This window comes from Silurus aristotelis, assembly GCF_946808225.1.
Source record: "Silurus aristotelis genome assembly, chromosome: 6".
Classification (NCBI taxonomy): Eukaryota; Metazoa; Chordata; class Actinopteri; order Siluriformes; family Siluridae; genus Silurus; species Silurus aristotelis.
This window is the reverse complement of record NC_139579.1, coordinates 279484-288434: the sequence shown is the minus strand read 5'-3', so window position 1 is coordinate 288434 and position 8951 is coordinate 279484. Positions and strand designations below refer to the sequence as shown.

The 8951-nt window shown below is 44.3% G+C and overlaps 1 protein-coding gene across 1 annotated transcript in view; it reads right to left on the bottom strand.

The window, feature by feature from the left end:
* Window positions 1-7894, bottom strand: part of srebf2 (sterol regulatory element binding transcription factor 2) — a gene marked incomplete at its 3' end in the record, with an annotated part of 9631 nt that extends 1737 nt beyond the window's left edge. The window contains 10 exon segments of the mRNA XM_083544476.1: window positions 31-218; window positions 220-245; window positions 351-466; window positions 574-688; window positions 846-1121; window positions 1205-1321; window positions 1454-1572; window positions 2717-2888; window positions 2990-3231; window positions 7616-7894. Coding sequence (XP_083400602.1) covers window positions 31-218; window positions 220-245; window positions 351-466; window positions 574-688; window positions 846-1121; window positions 1205-1321; window positions 1454-1572; window positions 2717-2888; window positions 2990-3231; window positions 7616-7700 — 1456 coding nt within the window.
* Between the last annotated feature and the right edge of the window lie 1057 nt (window positions 7895-8951).

Sequence of the window (8951 nt, the reverse complement as noted above, 5' to 3'; positions counted from 1 at the left end):
AGAGAGAGTGAGAGACCGTAAATCCCTCACCGAAGCTCTGCGTTTGTGCAGGCAGCCAGACGAGTGATCGTGAGCGTATGAACGATTCTCCTCCAGGCCAGGAGGAGGTGCTATACTGGTCCGAGCCAATGAGTGAGGGCAGAGGGTTCAGGGACACACACAGGAAAGTGAGCGCACACAGCAGCACCCTGGATCGATCCATCACGCCCACCGAGGAGGGGGGGAGAAGACGGTTCACTCTTCATCTACACGGGGAAGGACCAACGTTTATTTAGAACCCTTCCAGGTAAAGGTGTGTGTGTCTGTGTGTGTGTGTGTGTGTGTGTGTGTGTGTGTGTGTGTGTGTATACCGGTTCGAGCAGTGGGCTGTTGGGTTCTGAGTCGATGCTGAACTGAGGAGAGGCAGAACCCGAGTCTGATGGGGGAGGAGTCAGAATAGACACCTCGTCCACCACACACACCGACTCTGTACAGCAAAAACATGCAGTACAGCATTAAAAACATAATACTAGTGTGTGTGTGTGTGTGTGTGTGTGTGTGTGTGTGTGTGTGTGTGTGTGTGCATACACTCACTCTGTTTCTGGCTGGCCATCTTCAGCGTCAGGTTCTCCTGCCTCAGTTTCTGGTTTACCTGCTGCAGGTACTTGATGTAATCGATGGCCTTCCTCAACACACCCGACTTGTGCATCTGAGACACACAAACACACACAACACACACACACACACACACACACACACACACACACACACACACACACACACACACACACACACACACACACACCTTACTCACAGAATAAAGATTGATACCCCCTCCATTTCCCAGCATGCACCTGGACGCCTACCTTGGTGTCGTTGCCCATGACGAGGTCTCGCAGCTCCAGAATTTTGTCGTTGATAGACGAGCGATAACGTTTCTCGATGATGTTGTGTGTTGTCCTCCGCTCTCCCTCCTTCACCACACCACCCACTCCCATGCCAACCACAGTTCCCTGCTCCTGCCCCGCCCGGGGCACGCTGGCACACTGGGTGGGGGCTGCCGGGAGCTGCTTGATCGGCACCTTGTCACCGCCGCCCATCATGACTGGAACGGTGGTGAGGATGTTACCCCCCATCAGAGTCTGGGAGAGGGAGGTAGTGTGTGTGTGAGTGTACAGAGGACCAGTACACTGTGTGTGTGTGTGTGTGTTTTATATACACATACAGGAACCTGTACAGCCGTTTGTAACGGTGTAGTAAGTGTTGTGATTCCGGTCGGATTTTGCATCGTCGTCAAAACTAGTGAGTCCGTCTTCAAAATCTGGGGCTGGTGCACCAACAACTACCACACACAGACACACACTCCAGTTAGATTTGAGACACACTCACACACGCACACATGCGCACACACACGCGCGCGCACACACACACACACACACACACACACACTCACTATTACAGGAACCTGCTGCACCTGAGGGGTAACAGTGTGAACAGTAGTGGGCGTAGCCGAGATCGTCTGAATGGTCTGAGTTGCAGGAGTCAGTACTCGTTGGTGCTGGATTGCCATTGGCTGGACCTGTGGTTGGAGGACTGAGAAAGAGTGGAGACAAAATCAGGAACACGATCAACTCGTTTGCAACCTTCAGGGCTAAAACAAATTAAAGTCAATGGTAGTCAAGGGAATTTCCACTACTCCTAGGATCTTTTAACTGGTTATGAATAAAATCAGTCAATAGTATCCAAGTAAACTTAGTTGATGGAATCTGTGGAAGTGGGTGATGGTAGTTGATGGTATCTGTGGGAGTGGGTAATGGTAGTTGAGGGTATCTGTGGAAATGGGTGATGATAGTTGATGGTATCTGTGGGAGTGGGTAATGGTAGTTGATGGTATCTGTGGGAGTGGATGACGGTAGTTGATGGTATCTGTGGAAGTGGGTGACGGTGGGCGATGGTAGTCGAGGGTATCTGTGGGAGTGGGTGATGGTAGTTGATGGTATCTGTGGGAATGGGTGATGGTAGTCGAGGGTATCTGTGGGAGTGGGTGACGGTAGTTGATGGTATCTGTGGGATTGGATGATGGTAGTTGATGGTATCTGTGGAAGTGGGTGATGGTAGTTGAGGGTATCTGTGGGAGTGGGTGATGGTAGTTGAGGGTATCTGTGGGAGTGGGTGACGGTAGTCGATGGTATCTGTGGGAGTGGGCGATGGTAGTCGAGGGTATCTGTGGGAGTGGGTGACGGTAGTTGATGGTATCTGAGGGATTGGATGATGGTAGTTGATGGTATCTGAGTGAATGGGTGATGGTAGTTGATGGTATCTGTGTGAATGGGTGATGGTAGTTGATGGTATCTGTGTGAATGGGTGATGGTAGTTGATGGTATCTGTGGGAATGGGTGACGGTAGTTGATGGTATCTGTGGTTGTGGGTGACGGTAGTTGATGGTATCTGTGGGATTGGATGATGGTAGTTGATGGTATCTGTGTGAATGGGTGATGGTAGTTGATGGTATCTGTGTGAATGGGTGATGGTAGTTGATGGTATCTGTGGGAATGGGTGACGGTAGTTGATGGTATCTGTGGTTGTGGGTGACGGTAGTTGATGGTATCTGTGGGAATGGGTGATGGTAGTTGATGGTATCTGTGGGAGTGGGTGATGGTAGTTGATGGTATCTGTGGGAGTGGGTGATAGTAGTCGAGGGTATCTGTGGGAGTGAACAGGAGTATTTTGTTCTTACCCTGAAAGGCAGCACTGGGGTTTTGGTGGCAGATGACAGGATTCTGGATGAACCTTTGCTGTGTTGCACTTGGAGTAATCATCACAGTCTGAGTTTGTGTCTGCAGCGTCTGCGCCTGCACTGGAAAACTCGCTATGGTCTGAGTCTGCAGAGGAACTGAAGAGGCTGCAACCTGACAGCAGACAATAAGAGCAGGATGAAGGAATGCTACAATATCTCCTGTTCAGTGTTAGCATGGCTACCGTGTTGTGGGTGTGTGTGTATAGGATCTACCTGTATATGTGTTGGTGGTCGTGGTCGGGGCTGCAGTAGGGGGGTTGTTCGGCTCTGATGGCTGACTGCAATGCTTTGTACAGGTGCATATGTGGTGGGTGTGGCCACCACAGCAGGAGCAGAACTGGTGATCGTCACGGTTACAGGGTTGGTCGACTGTACCGGATGCGTTGGTGCACTTTGCATGGGGTCATCAAAAAGATCAGAAAACTCTGAGTTGTTGCTGACAAACTGCAGCATCTCTGTATATATATATATATAGAAAGAGAGAGAGAGAGAGAGAGAGAGAGAGAGAGAGAGAGAGAGAGAGAGAATAAGAGGCTTTTTATAAACTTCACAGTAAATACAGCATCAGTATCTTCTTTCTGTACTGATAGAATGCCATGAAACACACACAGGGCATTTTGCACATATTGTATGTAAAACCGATGTGTTCCCCTGATCATCACACTCATATGGTTCACCTCCAAACTCAAGCACACGATTTTGTAGAACACCTTTATTTTACTGTACCATAACAGTTTCCCTTCACTGGAACTATGTCTCCCAAACCACTGCTCCTGAACGACCAGGTTCCTGTACACAAAAGCAAGCTTCATGGATGTTGATGAACCTGAGTGTCCCGCACAAAGCTCTGACCTCCTCAACCCCATTGACCCCCGAGTGAACCCCAGACCTCCTCAGAAACACCAGTGTCTGATCTGATCTCACTAATGCAATGTAGTTTATTGGTCATTATTCCCCACTGCCACACCCTAACATCTGTTGGAGAGCCGTTCCAGAAGAGTGGATCTCATTATTACAGTGAAAGGGAAGGAAGGCTGTGTGTGTGTGTGTGTGTGTGTGTGTGTGTGTGTGTGTGTGTGTGTGTGTGTGTGTGTGTGTGTGTGTGTGTGTGAGAAATGACTTTATGTCTGATTTCACATAGAACTGTTGGTTTTCTCCAGTAAATAAAATAAATTTATTGCAGTAACGCTGTAAATAATAATGTAAAGAGAAAAGAAGCTTCTGACAGACTGAAGGTTCACGTTCATGACCTGGGAGCGACACAGGAGCTTCTCAGCAGCAGGGATTTAAATATTGAACAATGTGTAAAGATGTGTAAATGTTTATTCTTTTCTCATTTCACAGACTGTTTTTCGGGGCTTGAATGTTGCGCTGTAGACAGCGCCCTCCACAGGATATTTAGCAGATTTTGTTTGACTTGGGGACATGCCAGATGCAAATGCTGTCTGCAGTCTGGATGTCTGCACTTATTCATAGTTTTTTTTATTTATTTATTTATTCAAAATGTTTTCATACATTTTGTTCAACATCTTTGTGTTGTTCTGTACATCGTGGCTTTAATATGTTATGAGGAATAATTTTTACGAATGTTTAACCACATTGATTTTTATAGAAGCATAAAGATTTAAGTTTCTATTACTGTATGTGTAAAGTCTGGTGCAAAAGGACAATGAAATGATATGTTCAAGCAGAAATGGTAGTAAAAGAATCATTTCCATGTTATTCGTCCTAAATGCATTTAGACTCACAGTTTGGACACTTAGGATTGTGTTTTCATCATAACACTGTGGGACATTTCAGGCAAAATTCAGTGTTTATACCAAAAAACATTCTGCTGTATCTTAAGCACTGGAGCACCGTTCTGCAGTTCTGCAGTTCAAATCGCATGTAAATTACATATTAAAACTATTATAAATAATAATATAAATATAAATTATTTCATTTTCCTTTTGCACCAAACTTTGCACATGGAAATGTAAATGAAACACAGAAATAAACTTCCACTTTATATATTATAATGTAAATAGTTTTGTGATCTGCTCTGCTTCCACTGTCTTTCATTTCAACTGCAGAAAAATAAACAAATAAACAGGCTTCATCAGTTTCATCTCTTTATTAGAAAGATGTTCCGTTTGTGTGCAGTGTGTGAAAAAAAATAGTTGTCTTACACACTTGTTGACTACCTGGTGCCCCCCCACCCAAAGACACACGATTCAACTATCCGTAGACTATACACAAGACTTAACATCAGGTGTTTGATTTCTTGTGTGTGTGTGTGTGTGTGTGTGTGTGTGTGTTCAAGGTTAAGGTAAAGGTAAAGATTAAGGTCATGGTCAAGGTGCATGGCTGCACATGATGGATCCCTGTTCAAACACATGCTACAATATTTTATTTCTCTCATCATAATCAGTTACATACTAATCCTTTATTACTACTATTATATACCATAAATACCATGTGTGTGTGTGTGTGTGTGATCTGGAATGTGTGTAGACAGTAGTGTGTGTGTGTGTGTGTGTGTGTGTGTGTGTGTGTGTGTGTGTGTGATCTATACTGTGTGTAGACAGTAGTGCGTGTGTGTGTGTGTGTGTGTGTGTGTGTGTGTGTGATCTGGAATGTGTGTAGACAGTAGTGTGTGTGTGTGTGTGTGTGTGATCTGGAATGTGTGTAGACAGTAGTGTGTGTGTGTGTGTGTGTGTGTGTGTGTGTGTGTGTGTGTGTGTGTGTGTGTGTGTGTGTGATCTATACTGTGTGTAGACAGTAGTGCGTGTGTGTGTGTGTGTTTGTGTGATCTGGAATGTGTGTAGACAGTAGTGTGTGTGTGTGTGTGTGTGTGTGTGATCTGTAATGTGTGTAGACAGTAGTGTGTGTGTGTGTGTGTGTGTGTGTGTAGACAGTAGTGTTTGTGTGTGTGTGTGTGTGTGTGTGTGATCTGGAATGTGTGTAGACAGTAGTGTGTGTGTGTGTGTGTGTGTGTGTGTGTGTGATCTATACTGTGTGTAGACAGTAGTGCGTGTGTGTGTGTGTGTGTTTGTGTGATCTGGAATGTGTGTAGACAGTAGTGTGTGTGTGTGTGTGTGTGTGTGTGTGTGTGTGATCTGGAATGTGTGTAGACAGTAGTGTGTGTGTGTGTGTGTGTGTGTGTGTGTGTGTGTGTGTGTGTGTGTGTGAGATCTGGAATGTGTGTAGACAGTAGTGTGTGTGTGTGTGTGTGTGTGTGATCTGGAATGTGTGTAGACAGTAGTGTGTGTGTGTGTGTGTGTGTGTGTGAGAGAGATCTGGAATGTGTGTAGACAGTAGTGTGTGTGTGTGTGTGTGTGTGTGTGTGTCTGATCTAATAGCAGTATCGATACACAGATCAGATCTAATAGCAGTATCGATACACAGATCTGATCTAATATCGGTACCGGTACACAGATCAGATCTAATAGCGGTATCGATAGACAGATCTGATCTAATAGTGGTATCGGTACACAGATCGGATCTAATAGCGGTATCGGTACACAGATCGGATCTAATATCGGTATCAGTACACAGATCGGATCTAATAGCGGTATCGGTACACAGATCGGATCTAATATCGGTACACAGATCGGATTTAATACCGGTATCGGTACACAGATTTTATCTAATATCGTATCGGTACACAGATCGGATCTAATAGCTGTATCGGTACACAGATCGGATCTAATATCGGTACACAGATCGGATTTAATACTGGTATAGGTACACAGATTTTATATAATATCGTATCGGTACACAGATCGGATTTAATATCGGTATCGGTACACAGATCGGATCTAATAGCGGTATCTGTACACAGATCGGATCTAATAGCGGTATCGGTACACAGATCGGATCTAATAGCGGTATCGGTACACAGATTGGATCTAATATCGGTATCGGTACACAAATTGGATCTAATATCGGTACACAGATCGGATTTAATATCGGTATCGGTACACAGATCGGATTTAATACTGGTATCGGTACACAGATTTTATATAATATCGTATCGGTACACAGATCAGATCTAATAGCGGTATCGGTACACAGATCTGATCTAATATCGGTATCGGTACACAGATCTGATCTAATATCGGTACACAGATTGGATCTAATAGCGGTATCGGTACACAGATCGGATCTAATAGCGGTATCGGTACACAGATTGGATCTAATATCGGTATCGGTACACAAATTGGATCTAATATCGGTACACAGATCGGATTTAATATCGGTATCGGTACATAGATCGGATTTAATACTGGTATCGGTACACAGATTTTATATAATATCGTATCGGTACACAGATCGGATCTAATAGCGGTATCGGTACACAGATCTGATCTAATATCGGTATCGGTACACAGATCGGATCTAATATCGGTACACAGATTGGATCTAATAGCGGTATCGGTACACAAATTGGATCTAAGATCGGTACACAGATCGGATTTAATATCGGTATCGGTACACAGATCGGATTTAATACTGGTATCGGTACACAGATTTTATATAATATCGTATCGGTACACAGATCGGATCTAATATCGGTATCGGTACACAGATCGGATCTAATATCGGTATCGGTACACAGATCGGATCTAATAGCGGTATCGGTACACAATTTGGATCTAATATCGGTACACAAATCGGATCTAATATCGGTACACAGATCGGATCTATTATCGGTACACAGATCGGATCTATTATCGGTATCGGTACACAGATCTGATCTAATAGCGGTATCGGTACACAGATCGGTTCTAATATCGGTATCGGTACACAGATCGGATCTAATATCGGTACACAGATCGGACAGACTGGACTGTTTACCGTCGATGTCTCCCAGAGTGAACTCATCTCCGAGCTCGGACAGAGTCTGGTCCATGGTATCCATCAGAAATCCTCCGCCGTCCATCCTCTCACATTAACCAGTGCTTCTCTACTGTATCCCTGCGCTCTCACACTTTCTTATTTAAAATAATAAATAAAAAATGATTAAAAACTGTAAAAACACGACTCTTTCCGCATCTCTCCGGCATTCAGAAGCTTCTTCTACGACCAAAACGCCGCCATCTTGGTTTCCGCCACTGACGTCATTCACAAACAACTCCTCCGTGTGTTTTTCCTCTTCCTCGGCTCCTGATTGGTTCACTGTTGTGGCTGCTGTCGCGTGATCAGGTGGTCTGGACCAATCATGTCGCTCGCTGCAGCGTGGTCTGATAGTACGTCGATGAGCAGAGGTTCCATTCAGATTTAAATACGCTCCGCCCCCGTGCTCCTGAATATTCAACAGCAAGGACCAAAATATATGAATATGTATGAGAGTTGAAGAAAAATATAAATAATGGCTTTACTCATCAACAGGAAGTTACATTCCAGAAATGTTTTATTTTTATTATACCACAGAAATCATCCATTATTGTAAAATATCTTATTAGACTTTGGATCAGAAGGTCTTAGGTTTTATTTTATTTGTAAGTTTAAATCCCACTACCACTAAGCTACCACTGCTGGGCCCCTGAGAAAGGCCCCTAGCCCTCACCTGCTCAGGTGGAAGTCAGCCTAATAAGAGTAAATAAGAGTTCTACACATAACACACATCACATCATAACCTTGTGCTCCAGAACATCTGATCACGTGCACATTAGTGTTTTTGTAAAACAAGAACACTAATAAAATGAAAGTTTGTGTGGTTTGAAAAAAGTTTGAAAGTGTGTGTGTGTGTGTGTGTGTGTGTGTGTGTGTGTGTGTGTGTGTGTGTGTGTGTGTGTGTGTGTGTGTGTGTGACGGAGCCTTTCCAAATGCACAGTAGGGAAATAATGGTTTGATCCCCTGCTGGTTTTGTAATTGTCTCCTCTTATATAGAGATGAATTTTTACAGTAGATTTATGGTTTGGACATGTGCAGAGAAGGGACATGAATTATATTGGTAGAAAAATGCTGAAGATGGAGCCACCAGGTAGGAGGAAAAGAGGAAGGCCAAGGAGGAGGTTCATGGATGTGGTGAGGGAAGACATGCAGGTAGTTGGTGTGAAAGAGGCAGATGTAGAGGACAGGGTGGTATGGAGACGGATGATCCGCTGTGGCGACCCCTAATGGGAGCAGCCGAAAGAAGAAGAAGAAGAAGAATTTATTTCAATAGAAAGAAAAAGAACATTGAAAAAAA